At 41.4% G+C, this 24,810-nt stretch overlaps 1 protein-coding gene across 2 annotated transcripts in view; it reads right to left on the bottom strand.

The window, feature by feature from the left end:
- The window catches only part of LOC120545005 (WD repeat-containing protein 70), a 62,027-nt gene that overhangs the window by 35,125 nt on the left and 2,092 nt on the right, over window positions 1-24,810 (bottom strand). For both annotated transcript variants that reach the window (XM_039778931.1, XM_039778930.1), the window contains exons 6-11: window positions 24,228-24,287; window positions 22,925-23,058; window positions 21,058-21,211; window positions 16,441-16,517; window positions 9,237-9,411; window positions 340-439 (exon numbers count right to left, since the gene is read on the bottom strand). In XM_039778931.1, coding sequence (XP_039634865.1) covers window positions 340-439; window positions 9,237-9,411; window positions 16,441-16,517; window positions 21,058-21,211; window positions 22,925-23,058; window positions 24,228-24,287 — 700 coding nt within the window. The remainder of the gene's footprint in view (window positions 1-339; window positions 440-9,236; window positions 9,412-16,440; window positions 16,518-21,057; window positions 21,212-22,924; window positions 23,059-24,227; window positions 24,288-24,810) is intronic.

Here is a 24,810-nt window from a genome sequence, read left to right as displayed (position 1 = left end):
TTGTATTTACATTACAGAACTATGTACACAGTACTTGCACAGAGTTATTCCTGTTTGTCTTTGTGTTTGAAACCTCCTGACTAGATCACATACCAAAAAGGAACTCAAGTGTTTCTGTGTACAATTGTGAATCTTCTGTGTTTTGTTGGTGGTGGCTCGTTATTTTGCGCAGGAAGAGAGAAGCTACTGCTTAAAACCATCACTTTGGAAGCAGGGTTAAGGAATGGACGTGAAAATTGGAGGCTCTGAGCTGGGCTGTTGTTCAATGCAACCTTAATGTGTGCAAATGCTGCCTGTGGGGTTTAGGAGGATACTGTAAGATTAAGGTCTTTGTCTTACCTCCACGTGAAGCGAGAGTCATGCCATCATACGAAAAGGAGAGGCAAGAGGTGTCTGATCCTGGAATGTGTGCTTGCCGACAGTGGAACTTTGTATGGACCTAAGAAGAAAAATAGAAAACAATGCATTGGTATATAGTTTATGGTTTATGAGAAGACTGGCATGAATGGGTCAAATAAAGGTTAAATGCCATTTCATTATTCCATTTGCATGGTTTGTTTATGAAAGTAAAATTCTAGTACGGAGGTCATGATAGCAGCAACTAACTAATAATAAAAGGTATGTGCAAGTGACAAAAGTAGAAATACTTGAGCAAATACAGAAGTTAATTCAACTATATACTGTTGATGTATCACAGACAAGTCTCAAATTACATTATAGAGACAGAGAAAACCTAGACAAGATGCAATTGATCATTAATTATAGAACTCATGCTAATCAATATTAAAAAAGAGCCCTATAATCTCCTGATGTACTACAGTATGAAAGTGAAAATACTTTGCTTCAGTAGCAGTTGTTTCAGTTGCTCACTGCAGTAACAAAAAGACCTTTTCATTCTCTGCCTTCAAAATAACACGGTTTCCATTTCCTTCGTGAACACCATATTATATATTCAACTATGAAGCCCACTTCAACTTATTAAATACCAGCCACCTTACAAACTGTACCCACTGCACTCTGTAGCAAGGCTACAGACCACAGAGATTTACCTTGGCAAGCTTAGGTGCCCTTTCTAACAGATTGATTTTTCCTTTGCTCCTACCTGAAATAGTGTAATAAGATTTCTACTTCGTACAGTTTACCAGCCAATAATGCACATCAGACCCTTTTATGTGCAGCCCTGGGCTGCTAACAGGGCCATTTTGATTATCTTATTATTATTAGCCATCCTTTAACAAGTGGCAGCCAGTAACAACAACTATTCATATTTATTTATAAGTGTCGCATCAAAATATCAACGACCAACTGATTAATTACAAACTATTGAAATGTTGGCTTCTCAACAACACGTGCCAGAAGTATAGAAGACAGCAGTACTTAGAGGGTGAGATTGAAAAGAAGTGTTTAAAGTATTAGGAAGTAAATAAGTAACACTCTCCTCTCCTGTGACCAGTTAAAGGACAACTCCATCTGTCAAGACGTCACCTTGGGCTTTAGGAAAGTCTTATGGTCATTGTTTATTCTTTTCTGGCATTTTATAGACCAAATGATGAATTATAAATCGAAAAAAAAATAATCAGCAGATAAATTGTTAATGAAAATAAACCTAAATTGAAGCCCTAAATAGGAGTACACACAATTCTGAGGCAGAAACGGTGCACATCGAACACAAAGTATTACAGCCCCCTAGGCTCCATCTCCACCATCAAGGTTAGGCAAATCATGTGTATAATGTTGCCATTGTAACCATTTCCTCGGCACGTTGCTGTATTTGAGAATGTCAACTTATTCAACTTGGACTTGGATTCAACAGACTGATTAGAAAGCTAGAGGGAATGAAATCTCTCCTGTGTAGTTTAGGGGATAAAAACAGATAATGAGTTGTTTTAGGAAAAGCGTTGGTGGCAGTTTAACAATTACAATACACCCAATTAAAAAGTCATCCAAAAATATTCCTAATTAGTTCCAGCCAGTGCAGCAATGTGCCCCCCTGCAAACAGAAGCATTTTAACTTGCTGTTGTCAAGATAGCCAGCCGTGTACTTTCTGTGCTCAGAGTGCGTGGTGTACTACTGTAGTGCGTGCTGTTGTGTGTGCCAAGGTCTGCAGCTTCAGGCTGAAAATGATAATAATTTCTCTCTTATCTTTTTTCTCACACATACATACGAAGACAAAGGAACAGCAAGAAGAATAGCTTTCTAAAAGGCAACCCAAAATATGGACAATGAACAGAAGTAAAAAAAAAAACGAGATAACCAGTAAACAAATACAGCAATGTTAAAAATCATTTTATGGTTGCTAACCAATCAAATGTTCTATGTCTAAGTAAAAAATTATAGCATATAGAATTTTAGATTTCTTTTACTCTTTATTTTATAATTAGGGATCAACGAATCATTTAGTCTTCAAAATGTCCAGCACATTTTTCAAGAGCCCATGGTGACGGCTTCAAATTGCTTGTTCTGTTCAGACAACGGTCCAAAATCCAAAGACATTTGGTGCACAAAGATGTAGAGCTAAGAAAAGCAGCACATTCTCATGTTCAAGAAGCTGAAACCAGAAAGTGTTTGACTTTTATGCTTGATAAATAATAAACTAAAACGAATCAAATTGTTTCAGTACTAACTGCAATGCAATGATGCCCGTCTTCTCTCCACATTTACTTCCCACTGCCTTAGTTCTACTTGGTTAAAGCCAGATTATAGAGATCGATCATTAAAAGACAGTGGTGAAGCAATAGTCTGGAAAGCAGGCTTGCTAACACTCAAACAAACATAACCTTGGTTTATACAGCTACATTTTCATTAATTCTAAACGGAATGCAAATAAATCAGTGAAAAGAGAATTGCTGCAATACAGGCTTTTGACTCAGAGAGGTGGATAAGGAATTTGAAGTGAGCACAGAGTGTGGAAGACAGATAAGATAGAGAAATGCTGGCAAAAAGAGCAGGAGAGAGTGGAGCGTGAGGTGAATGAGTGATGTGTCCTTACGATACAAGAAGGAAACGAGGCCATACTTCACTTCCAAAGTAAATGGAGGGAAGTTATTAACTTGGACGAGACAGATAACACTGTTACCTTGAACTGTAGATAACATGGATTCCACTTCTTTGGGCCATGGCTATTTAGCCTCTGTAGTCTCTCCGGGGATAATTTTCTGCTTCCCATCATCATTTTACTCACATATTACCTTGGACTCAAATCCTTTCTCCTCATTCCTTATCTGAGATTATCTTCCTATTCTTTTATTCGTTGCCTTAGAAACTGACTTGGTTGAGAAATAAAAGTCAAGGGGTCAATTTAATATAAAAAGTACATTTTCTAATCTTACAGCAAGTGTGAAACAGCGAGACCACAGGCTATCTCGGGACTACTAAACAGCAGCTAAAGCATAATGTGTAAGGCTTAAACCCAGTCAAACACGCAATACTCTACCTTGAGGGTGCATGGTGACTGACTTTGAGAATTGACTACTATATTTGATCAGCCTAAAACAAAGACATTGGGGTCCCCGTTTCAATCACACAATCACAACGACCACTGCCACCGCTATGTCATGTGCACACGGACAATGGGAGAGTATTCAAAGACATATTTCCATTCATGTAACTACAAGCGCATCTATGCATGGCAGCACAAATAGGTTGGGTTGGGTCAGCGGACTATGAACAGGAGGGTATGCTGATGAACCATTTTCCTGTAATTATCATGTCTTAGCTGTTGCATGCAGCTCAATGGCAGACCATATAAGTGGGTCAAGTGGAGAGGATAGTCCTGGCACATTTCTATGGTTTGTAGGAAAGATATTAGTATTGTCTAACAGGTGCAGAGTTGCTGGGTGAAAATACATCACATCTAAAAGTAGATATTACACCATAAATATACTGCGAGGAGAAGGTGATAAAATCTGCTTTACATAGAGAATTAAGATTAAAAACTAAAAACTAAGATTAGGTATGAGCTCTTGTTTGACATGTGATGAATCATTCCACAAAGTTTTCTTTTCCTCTTTTCATCGGACTTCTTTGTTACCAAAATTAACACCATCTGCTGTTAGCACTGTGTTTAAACTCCTTTTATGTTGTATTATGTTATACTGTCTTCACTGTGTTTTGTGTTCACTGAAAATAAATGTTTTCTATATCCAGACAAACAGGTGGAATGAGGAAAGAAGAAACCTTGTTCAACTCTGGAGTAAATTGTGATAAGAAAAACAAAAACAGACACAAGGGCGCTAAATTGGTAACAAATACATCGCAGGAAATAAAAATAATAAATTTCTTTACCTGATAAATAATCTCACTCAGTAAAAGTAGTGCCTTCAATAGGTAGCTAGTGGTTATTATAGCTGCTTATTGCAAACATATACCCTTCCAGCTATTTCTAGATCAGTTACTGCTGTTGGAAGCTTTAGTGTTTATTTACTATCCTGATGTTGGCTGGCATTGGTAGATGCCATGGTGTTTGCTTCCTGTGATAATCTACACAGCCGGCTTGTGAAACCGGATTCTCATACACAGTTTGAAACTTCTCTCGCGCCTTGTGACTTCCTCTGTAAACTGTGCCCTTCTCCCTGGCCCATGGGGATAAACAGTCACGATTTCATTCAGCGAGCCAATGTGAGCATTTTCCCACATAGATATGCAAGTATACCGTTTCATATAAGATTGTGAATACATTCATTCGGCAGCAGGAGCTGATAAATAGCTGAAGGAACACAGTATTGGGTTTCATCTGCAGCAGACTATCAATCTACCACAGGGCCAACTGTTCAGAACCACACTATCTGGGTATCATTATATAAATACCGCAAGGCGCTGCCTTTCCCCAACCTCCATAGTTTTACAACCACACACCTGAAAGACTCGATGCCCACTGTGCAGTCAGTTGTAACATCTCACTCTGACCTCTGTTACTATCTGAGGATCAAGTGGCCAAACCACAGTCCTGAGCAGCTGCTCTGATCTTTCATGGAAATCAACAAGTGGAGATGGTGAAGCTCTGTGTGTGTGTGTGTGTGTGTGTGTGTGTGTGTGTGTGTGTGTGTGTGTGTGTGTGTGTGTGTGTGTGTGTGTGTGTGTGTGTGTGTGTGTGTGTGTGTGTGTGTGTGTGTGTGTGTGTGTGTGTACACTGGAGTACGTGTTCACAAAATCTGACAGTGTGTTCCATTCTAGGATTCTGCACATGTTTCTAAGCCTTTGTTCAGGGTTAAAACAACACTGAAAGCTTCAGCATTCACTTGGCATAAAGCACCTCTCGAAGGTCATTTAGTGACGGTTTGTCCCCACATGTAGAAAGGGTTGAGGGAGGGAGGATCAAGCTGTATATCAACGAAAGAAATCATGGGCAAGTCACAATTGAGGCTGCAGGACTGAGATGTGGTGTACGGTTTACAATCAGACTAACTTTAGATAGCCCGGTGAAGGATTCCCTTAAGACATATTCATGATGAGGGTCGTATATGTACTCTAGCGAGTTATTACATCCTAGACAGTTTTCTAAACATTTTTATTGGACTTTAAGAAGTTATTCTGATAATCTGTGTTTTAATCTTCCACAGTCCCATCTTTTATCGCCCACAGAGTCACAGTTTACACTTATGCTGTGCAGTCGGATTACTGTGTTGAGGGTCCTATTAGGCCGGTAACTGTAAATTATGTGCTGACCAGCACTGGTGGTCAGTTTATGCAGGTGACAATAAACTGTGTGACTAGAAAAAAAAATGTTAAGTAATTTTTATATAGAACAAGATGAGCTGGTAAGAAGGCAAGAATCACAAAGGATAAAAAAAAAATTAAAAAAAAAAAGACTTCCTGCACATTGAAAGGAATGAATTAATTAAAAAAAAAGACTGATTTATAACTTTTTAGGGATGTCTGGTTTCTCTCATAATTAAGGATCGTCTGCAGTGACAAAGCCAGCACAAGCAGAAAACAGGAGAAAGTTTGCCATATCATCTCATGATAACATTCCCCAACGGAGTAGTCCATCAAAAACCACCTCTTCTGGGGTCCCACTTTGAAGTCTGGAAACATCCAAGTCCACCAATGACATCATAACATTCCCCAGGTCTATGTGGTTATGTTTTTGAATGAGGGCCTGCGCCCTCAACGCACAAACTTTCACAGAGTGCACATTACCTGGCAACCATTTAAATGCAGTCTTGCAATTCTGGCACCGACCCCTCTGGTCAGAGAATGAGCATGCAATCACTCTCTGTGGCAGTCCACTAAAAGAGACCTACTTGACTCCCATCATAGGATCAATCAACTCATGGCAGGGTTCAGGTGCACGATGTGTCATCCTCAATAGCTTCTCTTCAGGCTCGGCTCTAGATCAAGGTCAGGTACAAAATTGATTGTGATTGATCTGCCTGCATATTCTGGCTATGAGTAATAGTGGCGATACAACATAAGATAGGCCTTTTTTGAGGTGGGAGGGAACTCCTTTTTAGGCTTTTGGCTGAATTTGAGTCAGCAGCACAGGTTGCTGATTAGGCCAGAGGGCACCAACTACATTCTTGAGCCATTCAGACAGGACAGGCTCCAGTGGTCAGGCAACAGACATGCCTATTGTAAGCTGCTATGGGACACAGGGTAAATATTTAGTTTGGAGAAAGAGGGGTAATAAATTTGAAGAGCTTTAACCCAATCACTCGAAGACTGCTGCTATAAGCAGCCCAGGGGTGGGATGATGGGTGAGTGGAGTCTATACAACACGGGCAAATCGAAGCACAAAAGCTCTTACAATAGGAATCATCCATTTAAATACATTTTTTTGTGTGTCCCGTGATTTTGAAGTTGACTGTTGGAGTAATTATCGTGTAGCCTACTACTTATTTGACTAATCTGGATAAGCTCCTCTGTCCAATCAAGCTGTTCCAACTCACTAACTGCAGCTTAATTTTCATGGTCATATTAAATAACAGAGGCATTCAACCTTGTCCGCATATGGGGTTGGACAGATGAAAAGATAAAGTGGAAAAACAACTTCTTAATCTCTAGATAGTTCCTGAAAATAGACCAACCAATTACTCAAAACGTATATTGTCTAGATACTAGATTTAGCAATATCTCTGTGCAGCCCTCCATCAATTTTAGTTACTGTCTTAAATTGGGAGTTTTTAGTGTTTTAGGGCTCCCAGGAGTGTATCCACTAAGTATTTCTCACATCGTGGAAAAAGCAACTTGTGAAACCATTTTTGCAAAAGAGCTAGTCATAATGTAAGCCAATACCAAACTGGAATGATGCCTGCAACATGTCACCTTTAAAAATACTGAATTATGAGTACTGCCGGTCTCCTAAGCCCCCTTTTCTACAGAAAATGCACCTCTTCCGCTTCTTCACATCTGTGTCGTGAAGGTGAATTTTGTGTGTGCCAGACAAAGTGAGCAGTAAGCTGCGAAACATACTCCATTTGCTTACCACACGCTATCCAGAGAAGCGTCACTGTGGCGGCCATCAAGAAAAGAAACTTAGGGGTAGACAGGCAGGAATGATTTAAGGTATAACCATCAGTGACAAAAAAAATACAAAATCGAGAGATCAAGAAGATCTCCTCGATGAAAGATGGTAGGAGATGCATTCTGCAGCCCCGAATGGAAGTCATTTTTATCCACAGTGACGATTTGGTCAAATCATTTGAGTGAAAACAGCCAAATAAGTGAGAGCAATGCTACTTAGGAGCCAAAATCAACTATTACCTCAACAATGTGAATCTTGAAGAATGGAATAAACACTTTGATCACTTAATTATCTCATTAACTAATAGTGGAAAATGTACAGAGGGAAATTGGGCCTCCCAGTAACTTTTGTGAAACTCAACTCCATCATCATATGTCAGTTAATTCAGTTACATAATCAGCTATTTTGAGCCATGCTAGCAGCGTGGCTAGGGAAGGCAATGTCAGTCTGATGGTCAGCCCACCGCTTTGGTGCAGAGTGATATATCTCAACAACTATTAGATCACTTTAGTGATCCCTAAACATGTAGTGCCATCATCAGATCAAAATTGCAATGTCTCCAATACTTTGGTTTAAGACCAAATACCTGCACAACTAATGACATTCCCATTAGCCTCAGTTGTACTAGTGCTAATTAGCTAATGTTGGCATACGACCACACTAAACTAAGATTGTGAGCATGATAAACATTATGGGCCCTATCTTGTACCCGGTGCAGTGCAAATCCCGACGCAAGTGTCTTTGCTAGTTTAAGACCGACGCAGTTGTCAATTTCCCGTCCAGCGCCCATGTCGTTTAAATAGCAAATGCGCCTGCGCCCATCTTTGTGCCCATGGGTGTGCTGGTCTTACAGGGAGGTGTGTTCAGGTGAATTCTTGGCGTATTGCTATCTTGAGGCAGCGGGAAATGATCGTGCCATTGACCAACAAAAACCTGGTCTAAAGTCAATAGCGCAGCATTTCATTGTTATTTTAACAGCAAATTTGTAAAATGCGCCTAGGCTTATGCACACTATGCTTGTTACGCAAATAGGGAAGTGCAGCAGCACACAAACATGCAAAAGATTACAAATAAAAGTATTACAGTGCAAATCCGGCATCATAATAGCAATGCGCCAAGGTACAAACGTGCCTGGCTTTTAAAGGGAATGGGAGATGACACTGATTGGTTTATTGCATGTTACGCCCAAAATACACCTATGAATTAATGAAGACACTAAGTACAAGCCTTTTTGAACCGTGCACCCGGCCGCAGACCCTTTTTTCCGCTGTCAAACTAGCAAAAGTGGATTTGGACGCACCTGCGCCATGCGCTTCACGCTGTGCGCTTAGATCGTTAAAATAGGGACCTATAGCTGCTTAACATCAGCATGTTAGTTTTGTCATTGCTAGCATGCTGACATTAGCAATTAGCTCACAGTACAGCCTCACAGAGCCTTTAACATGGCTGTAGACTCTTGTTTCTTCAGAGTTTGGATGGAATGAGAACAACTATTAATTGGTTAGTGTGAGGGGGTGTGTGGGGGGGTAGTGTTAGGGTCAATACAGGTCAGACAGCCTATTTAATAATATATATTCAACCACTCTCATTTTGGACAAATGCATTTTAAAACAAGGCATTTCAAATTCTGGTCAGTGTTAATGACTTGTTGAACTCTAACCTCTCTGGCTTATGACCGGATGACCCGAGTCTCATGACTCTGTGACTGAGGCCATAACAAATACAACCTACTGCTCATTGAGGTGGTTGGTATGTGGTTGTTTTAAGACTCACGCTGAGGTTTCTGTCCCATATCTGGATGGTGCCATCCTGGCAGCCTGCCGCAATGAGCTTCCCATCGCGGCTGTAGGTGCAGCATGTGGGGATGACCTTCTTCCCCTGGAAGGAACGCGGTTTGAACACAGACTTGTGCTTCTTCTCCGAGCTCAGGTCCCATGTGCGCACAGTGCTGCGGACAGACAAGAGTATTTCATTTATCCTGACCCAACTGTCATGAATCCCTCATAAAATATCTTTCCTTCAAAACATATTTGGTGATCAACACCATCCACCACTGTAATAAATCAGAATCATATAGAGATACAGTGTGCCTCAGCCATTCTCATGAACATAAGGTTAGGCAGCTATGTGTTGCAGGGTGAGGGGTTAGCAAACAGCAGTAAATCAGTCTGGCAGGCGTGTCTGAAGCCTCCATGAAACTTTTTAAAACATTACACAACCTGGACCACTGAGAAGGAGGAAATAAAAGGCAGACTTTTCATACAGCATATGTGCAAATAAAAAGATTTATTTTTCCAAAATGTCATCAAATTTAAGCCCAACAAGAATCCCTGATGGTTACAGGTTTATATTCAAAACATTAGACACATTATGCTAACTAACAGCTGTGGTAGGCACTTTTTTTGCCATAGCTCGGCAAATATTCCATAATTACTTTATTCCATAATTTCAAAAAGGAGAGTGGACACTGATCTGAGAAAACCAAGTTGTTCGGCTTTGATCCCGTTGGCATGGGCTGCTGTCTAGAAGATGTCCAAGCAAGGGATGCTGCACACAATTTCCACCCAACTAATTTAAATCTTTTAAATTAACTCTGTATGTTTTCAGGGCTATTGTTAAAGGTGTATACGGGAGGATGCAGTGATTAAACAAAAATATGCTAAAAATAATAGAGATATATAAACTAATAAACAAAAAACATTATGACAAAAAAGACAAACTGAGGTGCCCACCAACACTGCAAGTGACCTCAAGAGCCGTAAACATCCACATTTATTTATTGAACTACCTGACTACACACAAACATGTTTAGCCAACCTCTCACACACCCACACCAACACTCATGCCAGACAGAGCGTGTCCAAATGTGTCTGTGATCCACTGCATGCTTTAGTGAGCATCATGACCTTTGGGTCATGAGGTCAGCAGGGGAGTATAAACATACAGGCAGGGCTGCTACTTACAGCCAGGCAAGGATTCCTTCATGGCCGGCTACACAGACACACACACAGACACACACACTCAACTGTGTTTGGATAAGTCTAACAATGTGATACAAATGCCAGCTGAAGACATATGGTTTGAGTGAGAACTGGCAAGGGTCAAATAAAACTGTTTGATGCATAGTTGTGTTTAAATCCAGATAAACCAAAGTTTCTAGTTCATAAATCAAAAAATCTCTTACTGGAAAATAATATGCAAAAGCCACGTGTATATAAGGTGGTTGCCCATTACAAGTGCACATGTGTATGTGTGAGAGTGAATGAGAAAGAGTGATAGCCACGGACTGGATGACAAATTGGTCCACCTGCTGCCTCACACAGACATCTCTATTTTGTTTACAGAAGACTGCCGGCGTCTGTCAAGCCAATAAAGACAACATAACCTTTCGCGTAGCACACAAAACCTGGAATGCTATTTATCATAAAGGCTCTTTCCAAAACATGGCACTGCTGGCTGTCAGGGGGACAGAACAGAGGGGTTGGAGCCCACCAGTGTTGAGCCAACTCTGAGCACAGGGCAAAGACTGCACACCCTCACCTGTCAGGAGCAAGACACAGAGCAGCGCAGGGAAGGGAAAACTGTCGTCTCTAATATGTGGTGCTCTAGAATTGTTATTTAAATGAATTGCAGCTTCTCCAAATTAAAGTTGCACCTTTATTCCAGAAGGGAAAGACCTCAATCAGAGAATGTGGTTGTTTTAGGAAAGTAACAGCAATGAAAAGAGTGAGATGTCAAAATATTCACATGCGGCATGAAGAAACCGCCAAAAACTGTGTGCCCTTTCCTTTTCCCTGCGACCCTGTTTTCCCTTCAATCAGCAGCCCCCTTTTTCCGCTACAAACGCTTCAGAGACAGAGGAGTGAATGTAATAAATTGAGACCCATACATCCTCAGTCATGCGTGTGCACTTTACAAGGTAGCGCAGTCATTCGCACATCAAGTGAGGAGTGACAATTCCCCAGGCCCCAGATTTTATCGGTCCGTCAGGTTACAGACCTAGTGGGGGAGACGGCTGCTAGAATCACTTTCCCAGATGATGAGATAAGGAAGAGAGAGAGGGATAAGAAAAGCGTACGTCTTGTATAAGGTTGTTTGTTGGTCAAACTCCAGTGATAGGGATAGACGATGCTGCCTGATGGCCGGTTGACTGACTAACTAGGGCTCTGTTATGAGAAACGCGGATTAGGGGGGGAGATGGTCCATCTTGCATCGCAGCTGAAGAAGATAAAGTGGGGAAATAACAGAAGGATTTGGGAGGAAGCATATACACAGTGAGAAACAAAAGAAAAAAACACTCTGTTCTGAGCACAGATACAATGTGGGTACAATGAGATACTGATTCATAAATTAACATTAATAGTGTGGCTCCAAAGTAGAAAATCAACCTCACACAATAGTCTACATCAAACGGGTCATTAGTTAGCCTAAAGGCTGTTTTATGGTTCTGCGGAGGCTCCACGCAGAGCTTTCGCCATAGCCTACATAAGTGGCCTGCTGTTTATATGCGCTGGTGTGTGCGTGAAATGTGTGTGTGTGTGTGTGTGTGTGTGTGTGTGTGTGTGTGTGTGTGTGTGTGTGTGGTAGAGCGAGGGAGAAGTGAGAGAGTGACGGTGATTAGCTTCGGAGCAAGTACCGACTCTAGAGTCATAATGAGAGAAACAAAGTGTCTCCCGTGTGCTTTCTGACCATGGTGGGAAATCTGTAGCAGGACAAGTTAACCCTCTCCATGATTTCATGTCGTTTATGGAAAAGGAGAACCAGGAAATGAGTAGGAGGAAATGCAATGCTACCGAGCCACGGCCGAGTGACGTGCGTTGCTGCAACGTGTAGTTACATTTTTCGAGAGGTGCACTTCAGGCTACGACGTAGGGTCCGGCGTAGATGCAGAGGGGCCTGCGGGGGTACGCCGTCGATTCGACGCAGAAGCATAAAACAGCCTTTAGCAGTACATGTGAGACCACACACTACAGGAACAAAATGTTTGACTCAAACTAAAAAGTAGTCAGGACAACTCTTCAGATTTAATCAAGCAATCTGGTTAAGATGCCTTGCACATAAGGAAGTGGCCGTTTATTTAGTTCAACAAGAAACACACAAATATTCACACACAAAAAAACTCAAAGAAAGTGTCAGTCAAAAATTCACCCATGACTGTGAATTGAACCAGAAGGATAAATGCACTCCTTATAGGTATGGTATGTACATTCTTGGGCAGGACATGGAACACTTGAAGTGTAAGGCAGGCAACAGTTAGGAGATGAGCTGGACTGTGCATGAACCTTTAACTGTGTGAATCGCCCCAACATGCTCACACACACTTTGTAATGACTGTCCTCACACTTTATCCCTGTTCTGTCACGCAGCTAACACTTAATAACCTAGGAGTAATGCCCTTTCCCCCAAAAAAAATCCCAAGTAAGCTATCATTAAGCATTTGGCTGAAACCACTGAAAAATAGATGACCTACTTACTTGACAAGATCAGTATGCTGGCAATCATCAGTTGAGAAAAGAAAATACTGACTTGGAAAAAGCTCTAAAAAAAGAGCCTATTTACATGCAAAAAAACAAAACAATCATCATCCATTACAAGGATGTATCAAAGCAGTAGATCATGAATCTGCCGTGTGTGACTATTTTTGTGGCTGCACTTCAATTATAATTCCTTAATTTGATTGGTTTGAGTGCATGATAAAGACAAATTATGTGTTCCTCTGCAAAAAGGAAGGACAGAAAGGACCTGCCATGTTGTCCTCGGAGTCTCCTTGCATACAGCTACACATCCACGTCCAGCTGCAGCCCTGACAGCAGGCCAGCACAAAGGGAATCCCTGGCATTTAAACCTCCTGGAAACATTCCTCAAATTGTGTGTATTTATGTGTGCACATGCGCAAGTGTGTCTTAAGACTCAACAGAAGTGAACATGTGGGCCCTATTAGAACGACGCCGTTTGTCCTATCCTATGCTCCACTGGCCGAAATTTCAGTCAAACATTTTTTGACCGCTTTCCTGAGGCACTATAAAACTACATCAAGTAAAACCAACAATCTGCAGTATCGTGTCCTTGAAGCCACTTATGCAAAGCTATCTTTAAACAGAATTTAATCACTTTTAAGCCACTACCGTTTAGGATTTTGTTCATTTAAAAAAAAAAAAAAATAAAAAAAAGACACTGCAGCTCTCACAAACCATGACTAACACAAAAGTCCCAGCCATATTTTTAGTTTACTTCGAGTTCAATCCTGCCAAAGAAATTCTCCCACCGGGAGTAGACCCAGTACATATTGCCTTCACTTTCTGAGAAATAAATCTGCGGTTTTTAAACAGGTGTTCAGTCTTTCAGCGAAGACTTTAGTTAAAAGGGGCTCAATGCTTAATATGCATTTTCCACCTTGGATCAAACATGAATAATGTTGGAAAACATTTCGCCGCTTAACAATCACACGACTCTCAAAACAGAACGACAGAAGAATGGGAAATGTTGACGCGTTGACACCAGTCCGAGCACAACCGCTTTTCACTGACGGACCGGAGTTGCACAGTTCTGCTGAAGCCCCCCATTCAACCCTCAGTATGAAAGGACAATCACTACTACCCTGCTGCTGCATTATTATGCTTCATCGGTACTTCCTTCTCATCCACTTCCTCTCAGTGGAAAAAGGTCTGGGTTAATGAAATCATTCAACGAGCTGGGAGGCAGTTCTTATGAATGAGATTCCATACAACTAGTGGGACCTTTAATTAAGGAGCTGGGCGGTCCAGTGATCATGCTTAATAACCTATTCAAATAAACACAACAAAGACTCTAACTAGGCTGATACAGGAAGAAAGACAGAAAGTTGGTCTGATGTTTAAGCAGACACACACAGTAGCGGACACCCACTGGTACTATTGGCCAAGTGCTGGTCCATTCTCAAGAGGCCCACTGACTACAATCATCAAGGGGGCCTGATGGAGCAAAAGAATGATGAGCAAGAAACCACAACTGAGTGTAATAAGCAGAAACTCCTGTCAATCAAGCAAACACACTTTCACACATATAAATCAAATCATTATTTTTCTTTTTTGACAATAATATGGTTTTGAAAATCGCAACCAATGAAATTAGCAATTTAGACCATAAAACCTTGAAGGGAAAAAAAGACTTTTTAATACAGAAGTTGGCCTGTCGTGTGCACTGAGATTGCAGAAGAAGTCCTCATGAATTAAGCCAGTTCCAAGAAGCAGGACACATTTGCTAAGTAAAATCCAGAACCCCCTCATATCTAGATGGATCAGAAAATGCCTGGCTGCCTTTTGTCTAGCTTTATGCATAGCCACAGGCGCTATGCTCACAGTATCTCAGACTGTACTCTCAAAGATGCTAAAATTCACCGACGCACAAAAAATGCATGTACCTTGAATGCTTAACTCTGAAAATGAGAACAGAAACAAGGACTAAAGTAATGTGATCAGAGTGTATCGCACCTGTTTAAAACCCTGGCGCCTACATTCTGTTTGCACTGGAGGAATGAGAGGGACTTTTGAGTGAAGAAGTGTGAAGTTGGAGAGGTGGTGGTTCGACCAAGAAAGTCAAGTTCAGCACTTCATCACCAAGAGCCCCTGTGGGGCAATCCACATTACTAAAGTGATGATAAGTAAAAGTGCAAAAAGAGAGATTTGACACGGGGGTTACATGGACAACATCTTTCACCTGTAAATCACTGTAGGCAGTAACTGCTTCTTTCCATTTCTGAGACGTAGGTTGCTGTGCTGACCTGCTCTGCTGCTGTGAACCCTCCACATATGCAGCTGCTCTGCCTGAATGGTTCCCTGTGCGCTCCTCTCCGCTGTTCTCCTGTGAGCTGGCCAGGGGCAACACCCAGTGCTAACGTGCCAGGGGAGGATTTCCAGAGCCTCAATAAGAGCTAAATAAACCAGCCTCCACATCTGGGACAGCAGTAACACTGGTAAACACTGGGCCGCGGCCTGCCCACAAAGCCAGGTCCTTGTTTCCACTTAATGATAGCGCTGGGTTTCTGCAATGCTGCCTGTCACACTCACTTAGACTCATCACTGTGCTCTCACTCAAAGTCACACGCTCGCAAATATTCACTCACACCTATACACACGGCAAAGGATTACAGCTTCTGCAGCCATACAGTACAGGTTGTGTGTGTGTGTGTGTGTATGTATGTATGTGTGTGTATGTGTGTGTGTGTATGTGTGTGGTCTTGTTATCTCCAACAGTGTTGCTCTGGTCCAAATTACTGCATACAAATAAAGGGCTGCATTTGGACTACATCCAGTATAAAATGTACAATGTGTCAATGCACAGCTGTGAGGCCAAGCTAAGCTACCCGTTCCAGAGGCATAATCTGGACTAGAGGACTCCCTGCTGGTGACAGAGGATGAGAGCAAAGAAAAGTCTTGGACATGACATACACAAGATAGTTCCCCAGTAAGGATAATTTTGAATAAAGTTTAGACAAGTAATGATAATATTCTGGAGGGGTGTCTATAAATCATATAAATAAATGTGCCACACTAAAAAATTATTTCTGACAAGATGAACTGATGTTTTGGTTCTACAGTAGACCATTTAAAATGTGTTTTTGCACTTTCCCGGTGCGTCATATGGAATAATGAAACAAAATGAGCAAAATTATTTACAGTTAGAAACAGCAAACATACATGGCAGGACATAGTATTTCAATTAATTACTTTTAAGCACTGCATGTCTCCTGTTCCATCCAGTGAATACTGTTCCCTTTTAAAATTCAAAGTAAGGACACATTCTAGTGGTAAACCAACAAATGTTTGATATGCCTGAGCATGGAGTGGATATTTTGGTGACTATTTCTCCTTCTGAAAATGTACACCATGATGGTTTAGGTTTACAGTGCATAGAACATTGCAGCTATAACAAAGAAAGAGGGAAAGTAATTGATTATGCCTACAACACAGAGCTCACAACACTTATTTAAAAAACTCACCCATCATTGGAGCAGGTCATGAACTCTTCTTTAATCTTGGGATGCCAGCAGCCAGAATTCAGCATAGCTGTGTGGCCCTGAAAAGAGCAGAAAGTTACAATTTACAAGCTGCACACTTTTAACAGGCACTAAACTGTTTCTGGCCTGATCCTGTGGCTAGCTTCCAGTTGCTTTAAGGTGCAGCAGCACAAGCCTGTGAATCATGTGGTTTACTGTGCATCTAGTCCGCAACATAGACATTCAGGGCTACAATTTGCCCTACAACGGTTTTTAAACTCAAAAGGGAAGAGCTGGTGGAAAAATAAAAAGGTGAAATATCACCAGGAGCAACCAATGAAGGTGAATTCATGAAGACGTATTTTGCAATCGTACTGCACACAAATTATGTGCAGAGACTGCTGTTCTTCATTGTTAAATCTTGAGCCAAAGGGCGTCCGGATAGCTCAGTTGGTAGAGCTGGTGCCCATATATAGAGGTTTAATCCTCGACGCAGCAGGCTCGGGTTCAACTCCGACCTGCGGCCCTTTGCTGCATGTCATTCCCCCCCTCTCCCCTTTCATATCTTTCCTGTCGAATAGAGGCCTAAAAATGCCCCCCCACCAAAAAAAAATCTTGAGCCAAAACTGCTGCACAAAAGGTCACCAGTTAATACTTTCAGGGGTGCCATTACTTTTTTGTGACGATACATTTTCAGAGTTGTGTAGGGTGAACTGCATGGCAACTGTGAGGCCTGTATCCACAGAGACACAGTCGTCTACTACGCAAACAAAAGTTCCCGGAAGGCACCAATTATGTTGCTTAATCTGGATGAAACTTAAAAGGGCTCTCTCTCGAGGAAAGGATCTTTTTGGACCTTTGATTTGATCGTATTGTAACCATGACTTTTGGCCTTCCTCAACATAGGCCTGGCCCTACAACTGAGCCGCTGATCTCTGAAGCAGTGCAGCAGGCAGTGTCACAGCTTCAAACAGCGAGCTCCTACAAGAGTAACTTTTAGACATTTCCTCTGCTGGAATAGTCCTGTGGAGAATTACTCATAACAAATGACTTCAAAGAGGGATAACCTAGAGAGAGGCCTCCCCCGCCGCCAGGTCAGAGAGGAACACTTCAGTGTGCTGCAAAGAGGCTTCAGACGTGACATACCGCTATTTGACAGGATGCTCAAGAAAAGCAGAGCCTTGCATGAGCAGAAGTTGACCAAATGACATTGGTATGTGTGCATCAGGAAGAGAGGCCTGCCTGTTTACTGTCAAATACTTTAAACACACCACTTGATAAAACTACCTATGTCTTGATGTTTTATGACTAAAAAAAGGATTAATAACAAATTGCTAAGTTGTTAGACTTTATGGCAAAAAACAAACTCATAATGGTTAAAGCTTCAATGGGCTGTAAATGACTGCCTCCCTGCTCTGTGTAATAACATCAAAATAGGCAGAATGATGCAGAAGAGCCTCACGATTAGGGTGAAGGAGCCACTACCTTCTTTAAAAAAAAAAAAATCTGATTTCTCTTCCTCAACAGTTTAGGACAACAAATTGCCAATGACTAAAGAGAAACAGACTGATGTTTAAACTAACAATGAACTAAAATAGAGCATGATAATGACAAACAGCACTAAGAATCCAACATCCCTAATAACAAGAAGTGGCTGATTGGGGATAACACCGGTATGTCCAGTTTGTTTTCATTACAGTTGCATTTAACATACTGTAGGCTAAACAGGTTTCTGTTTTTGTTAGGTTTAACTGTATTTAATTAGTTGACCGACTAAAAATTGGAGCTGGATAGCCAATAAAGCAAGTTGACAGAAAATCTATTTTGAATATCTGACTCATGATTGACACAAGTTTAAGCCATGATTTATGAAGCAAAAATGCCAATTAATCTCTGGTTTCAGCTTTGCTCCTTTTCTCTCTTTGGATTTTGGGCTGTTGGTTGGACAAAACAACCGATTTGAAGATTTTGGGATCTAGGAAATTGTGGCGAGGATTCTTCACCAAAATGTTCCTAGATTTTATGAAAACTGTTATAAAAAAACAACAACTTTAAAACAAGAAAACACATAATTGCATGTGCACACAGGTCTCTGTTGGGCAAATATCTCTGCACACAGGGGGATGAGGTAGGAGGCAAGTAATTGTCAACAGAGGCAGAGTAGAAGCAAGGACTTAATTATAACATGAGACACAGCTAATCGACTGGGACATTGTCAGCGGGCCAAAACGCATTATCATTGAAGCAAACTCTCCCATCAGCTCCAGATGGGACAGAGCAGGACAAGAATGGAGGACATCCAGGTAAACACTACTCACAATCAATGGGCCTTCACTTGTTCAAGTAATTCATATGAGTGGTATAAACTATGTCTAAATGCACTGCAGCTGGCACAGATGGTTAGTGACCACCAATACGGCTTTCTTAAAACACAATAAAACCCAAACATGGGCGATTAATTAGGATCCTCCTTTGTAGAGGCATGTACAAAGAAGAGATGAACCATGACAGTCCTGAAAGCATGTGGTGGTCCTCTCCCCCTGAGACTGCCTCTGGCTAGTCAATACAATACAAAAACAGACCAGCTCATGGCTACACCTTGCTACCATTATTTGTTGGCAGGATCCACCCACAGAACATAAGAGCAGAGCATCCAGCCTGTGTTTAGAAATAGCAGCAATCACTCTTGGGCTGTTACTTTGGAAGAGAAAACATGAATGCCTAGTCTGGCTATCACCAGACCAAGCTCAATCTAAGAAGATTGAACATTAGTCTGCTCTGTATTTTCTCTGCACAAGAGGCGCGATCAACGGGCATAATTCAAATGACTCTGTACGCAATTAGATAGTCCTTCAACCAATCAGACCAACGATCTGGGTGACGTAGCAGCGACAGCGGCATCAACGGGTTTCTGCGCTTCGGCGGCCGGCTTATTGAATGTAAACAAGAAGCTGCTTGGTCGCTTCTCTATCGTCATTGTGTTAAACCCACCAAGAGGGCGCCAGGTGGATAAGCCAATTTGTGATTGGTTCCTGCAAATTTGTAACAGAAGCAGGATAGATAAACAGGTACAGGTTTCCAGTCTGAGCTGCAGGGCAAAATCAAATTGCCGGCAGATCGGGCTGGGTTTACCCAGTCTAATGAATGCCTGTAACATTTTTAAAGTGGCTATAATCAATATTTTTTATAATAATGTATCAAATGACACCACAACTTTACCGTTTTGGTTCACTCTCACTGCTCTCATAGTGTCGTTTAGGCTGCTGTTTTCATTGAAAAAGTTCTTATAAAACCAACTACCTACCACACTACCTGCTCAGCACCAAACGACAGTCAGACACAGTTAGCGACTAGGTGGTAAACAGAGTGGAGCATTTAGCAGATGAGCCAGATATTTCCCTCAGTAAAAAACAGAGCTAAAAAGAGAGTGAATATTGGACTTACATTCATCAAGTATCCAGAAACACGACTACAAATAAGTGATAATGTTGCTCCGTAACTGCTGGTGTGTAATTAAGCAACTGCTAACAAACAAGTTTAACATGGGCACCTGGGTAGCTCACCTGGTAGAGCAGGTGCCCATATGCAGAGGCTCAATCCTCGACGCAGCGGCTCAGGGTTCCAGTTTATTACCAAGTTGGGTTTTATTTTTAAAAAGGAACACGCCGACTTATTGGGAATTTAGCTTATTCACTGTAACCCCCAGAGTAAGACAAGTCGATACATACCCTTCTCATCTCCGTGCGTGCTGTAACGCTGTCTGACGGCTCCAGCATTAGCTTAGCCCAGCACAGATCCTGCAGGTAACCGGTTCCAACTTGCCTACTGCTCTGAATTGTGACAAAAGTGACAAAATAACGGCAAAATGTTCCTATTTACATGTTGTGATTTGTATAGTCACAGTGTACAAAAAACAACGTAATATGAGACACAGCCATCTTCTAACCGTAAACATGTAAATAGGAACATGTTGGCGTTATTTTGTCACTTATTCAGAGCAGTAGGATTACTGGAACCATTCACCTGCCTGTTCTGTGATGGGCTGATGCCGCTGGAGCCGTCAGACAGCTTAACAGCACGCACGGAGATAGAAAGGTTCTATGTAACCTCCTGGGGTTACGTAATAATCAACTACAAGGTTATGTAGGCGTTCCTTTAAAGTTTTGGCCATCAATTTGATCAGTAATAATAACATTGTAACAAGAAAATTGCTGAAATCTGGGAAAGCTTCAACATAGCTAATATAAAGTCAGACAGGGCAAGAAACATGTGCTGTTGGATGATCAGAATTTATTTGGAAGACAAAATGGAGTGAAACAGTGAAATAATTGCCCAAACTGTCGGTCCGAAAAATCCATCTCAGCTTACAGACTTCTTGGTTCAACTTTGACCAACAGTACTGTAGTTCTATGCTTTTGTTCTCCCCAAATAAGGTGGTCCAGAATCTGGTTTAATTGTTGGTTGATCATCCGATCACACGCGTTTATTGCCCTGTCAGACCTTGTTGCTGTGTTACCAGATCACAGCAATTACTTTGTGAGTACAATGTTATCACAACCAAGTGAACAATGGCCAAAACTATGAAAATACAAATATAAGTATAGGTGAGCACCACTTTACCTTGGTTTTGGCCATATCCACAATGTACTGGTCTCCCTTCACACACTCCATGACATTGAAGCCATCACGGTCCAACACCTTGGCCTGCGCATTGCCAGAAACCACCAAAATGACATCACCAGTGTTGCTGTACTGCAGGGACTTGATCTGATGGCTGAGGGCAAACACACAACACACATAAAGAGAACATCTGAGGCAAAGAAGATACTTTTAGTTTGCATTTCTGTGGTGCTGATAAGTTCTGACAAGTGCCTGTTTGCAAGCAATCTGTGAGATAGATAGATAGATAGATAGATAGATAGATAGATAGATAGATAGAATATTAATTGTCTTGCAATACAAGCTCCAACAATCACCACACAACAACCTAAAAATAAAAGCTAAAAACATAGAGACATCAATAAAACATAGATACTTAATTAATATGAGGGGCAGGGGCTGCCCTGCAAGAGTTGTCATAAATTACCATACATATATAGACAAAGGTAAAAAGGGTGAGATTAAAAATTGGGAGGGGGGGGGTAGGGGAACAATCACTTCTTTACTTTCCTGTGTTGATTCATCAGAGATATTGACAGAGGAACAAATGAGTGTTTATATTCGTTCTTTCTGCAGTCTGGGACCCTATAGCGCCTCCCAGAGGGCAGGAGTTGGTACTCCCCATGCAACACATGGGAAGAGTCCTGGGAGATTTTGTCAGCCAGTCTGACAGTATGCAATACGTGGCTTTCAGTGAACTTGTTCTCCACAGAACGTCCCACCAATTTGGAACAAATCCTCAGGAGCCGCAGAATCCTGGCCTTCAGATGAACTGAGAGGCCCCCAAACCACACTGCGCCTCCATACTGCAGGATACTTTGAATTGTTGACACAAAAAAAAGAAACAGGATTTCGCTGCTTGCTCCGAATGACCTAAGTCTCCTTAAAAAGTAGATTCTCTGCTGTACTTTGCTGCAGATATAGTCTACATGATAGGTCCAGGAAAGGTCACTGTCCACGTGCACTCCAAGGTATTTGAAGGATGAATTTTGTTTTATGGTTTGATTGTTAATGAGTTGTGATTTTACAAAAACTTCTGCACCAAAACAAAGTTATTCAAGAAGATTTTTAATCTTCCAAGGGGACAAAAACAACAATAGATACATGTAGCTATAGGAACAAAATAGCACAGCATTAACACAGCAGAGGGTAGCTGGGGCATCAATATTTCCATACACAGAGCAAAAAATTCCATTGCTGGAATAAAAGTGAGGCTACCAAATGGTCATTTTCCTCATTGTTTTAGTTTGACTGAGCTCATTTTTTGGGGGTCAGGAAAGAGAAACAGTGGAACTCAGCAGCACAGCTTTCTATATGAAGCCCAGCTTGTTAGTAAACCAAAAAGGCTACTGGATCACACTGTAATCAAATTAAATGTAGCGTACATTTCTGTTAATAAGGGGAAGCCTGCTCCAGCTCAGCCCACTGGTTCCCAAAACCAAAAAAGAATTTTATCTTTGATGATGGCTTCAGTGAAACACAGAATAAACACGCGCAGACACACAAACATCCACATCTGCTTCTGAAAGGCTCATTTTGAATGAAAAGAGAGGATGTCACAGAGTTAACATGAGACTTAATGAAGCTCAAGAAGTAAGTAAGTGTGTGTGTGTGTGTGTGTATGTGTGTGTGTGTGTGTGTGTGTGTGTGTGTGTGTGTGTGTGTGTGTGTGTGTGTGTGTGGTCTTTTTATCTCCAGCAGTGTTGCTCTGGTCCACTTTGGCACACATAAATGCAATGAGTGTACTGGATGTTTGCATGGAACTATTTAACCACATGTTAAGCAATTGTGTTGATGTTACACGTTGTATTCTCAGAAGTGAACTCACCACTCACAGGGCTGGAGGGATCTGAAAGCCTGCAGAGCCTGGTCCATTCCAGCAAAATCCCAGAACCGCACATCATAATCATACCCACCAGTCACCAGACGAGCTCCAGAGGGGTCTAAGGCAAGAGCTGATACCTGAGGAGACAATGAGCTTATATTTCAAACTACTCACAAGGCCAACCAACTTTAGAAGGTTGCTTCTGCTGCTACAAACATTTGACAGTGTAGTTATACTGCCTTCTCTAAAAGGCAGCAAAAATAAACAAAAGCCAAATATTTAAAGTTTGTTCTTATGTAATGATCAAATTATTCAGATCTAAAATGTTTTAAATCTGCAATCAGCACTGTATCTGGATACCAGATTGGCTCTATACTGATGATACAGAGATTTCAAAAAATGTTCTCACTGCTACAAAGTGTCAAGTGAAACAGACTTGCTACCGCTCTTATTGCCAGTAGCGGAGTGGCAATCAGGAGAGTCAGGACTTTTCCCGGTGGGCCGGTAGTGTTTCGAGGCCACGAGGGCCGGTCTGATAATAGTTATACATTGCAAGTCAAACTGTGCAGCCTCTGCTCAGCCCGTACTGCGGGCCGCAGCAGACTACAGAATACAAACACAGGCTAATCAGAAAGCACTAATCAGAAAGCACTAACGAAGTGCAGGTCACAACCATGTCTAGGATTTTCAGAAATATAGGGAGGGGATCAGTGAGCGGCCCCTCCACAAATGGCATAGCCCTGGTCAGCCTATGACGTAAAGCCATCGAACACCTCTTTTTTTTTTTTTATAAAATAAAAGTTTGTTTAGATCCTGTGAAACTGCCGTTTCGGTACTCTATTCAGTATTCCAAAATAAAAAGACGTATTAACAGGAAATGGAAGGCAGGACTTAAGTTGTTTGTTTTGGTCAAATCCATAGCTGTGTGTAGCCTGTCTTGAGCAACCAAAGCTAGAAGTACACATTGGGTTATGAAAACATTACACCTTATCAGTTTAAAACTCGGACCCTCAACTCGCCATGTCTGGAACCTGTAAGGTAGGTCAGTGGCTCTCCTTTTCTCAATTTGTCCGGCTGTGGCATAAGTTAGCTTGGCAGTCAGTTCCAATGCGCTGCTTGTGTTGGGCTAGTGTGGATCGTGTTGCTTTGCTGTGTGTTGTTCATTCATTCACCAGACCATCGGATTTACAAGTCATTTACGATGAATACAAAACTTCTTATTCTTCTTTCTAAGGGAGTCACTGAATACATTACCATAGAGACACGTAAGCAATAATTAGTGAATGTTGAAAGAAGAAGTCCTTACTGTCTTGGTGCCGTGCTGCAGTGTAATCTCATGAGTGTCTGGAATCTTCTTCACTGGATTCTAGGGCGGAAAGTTGAGATTAATATAAGGAAACAGTAATAGAGTGAAGAATTAAGTGTGTAGTTATAGAGTGGCATTTCATCCCAATATTCAATTACACATGACATTTAACATTTAATAGGCTGTTCGACTAAAAACTCTGGAATCACAGTAATCACCTGCAAATGACTGACTGGAAACAGTTACACCGCTGGATGCAAAAGGTTAGGATTTGAGCAATATCACTCACAACCTGGGGCATTTACTTCCCTAAATGACAGAGTGTAAATTAATACTCTTCATGTGAAAACCAATGCACCACCACTCTTTTGAATAATGCTGCAAGTGCCACATACATTTAGGTATGAAAAAGAAAAACAGGATAAACACCTAAGAGACAACATTGTAATTACTGTTCAGTAACATAAGATCATAGTCTCATGTATAGTGTTAACACTAACAACTGAGTCTATTTTCTTGTGCTGCCATCTAGTGGTGACAAACAGGTGCCTTTATGTCACAGTAGGAAAAGCACAGGTGTAAA

The sequence above is a fragment of the Perca fluviatilis genome, chromosome 17 (assembly GCF_010015445.1).
Source record: "Perca fluviatilis chromosome 17, GENO_Pfluv_1.0, whole genome shotgun sequence".
NCBI lineage: Eukaryota > Metazoa > Chordata > Actinopteri > Perciformes > Percidae > Perca > Perca fluviatilis.
The sequence above is the reverse complement of the archived record's forward strand: the minus strand, read 5'-3'. Positions and strand labels throughout refer to the sequence as shown.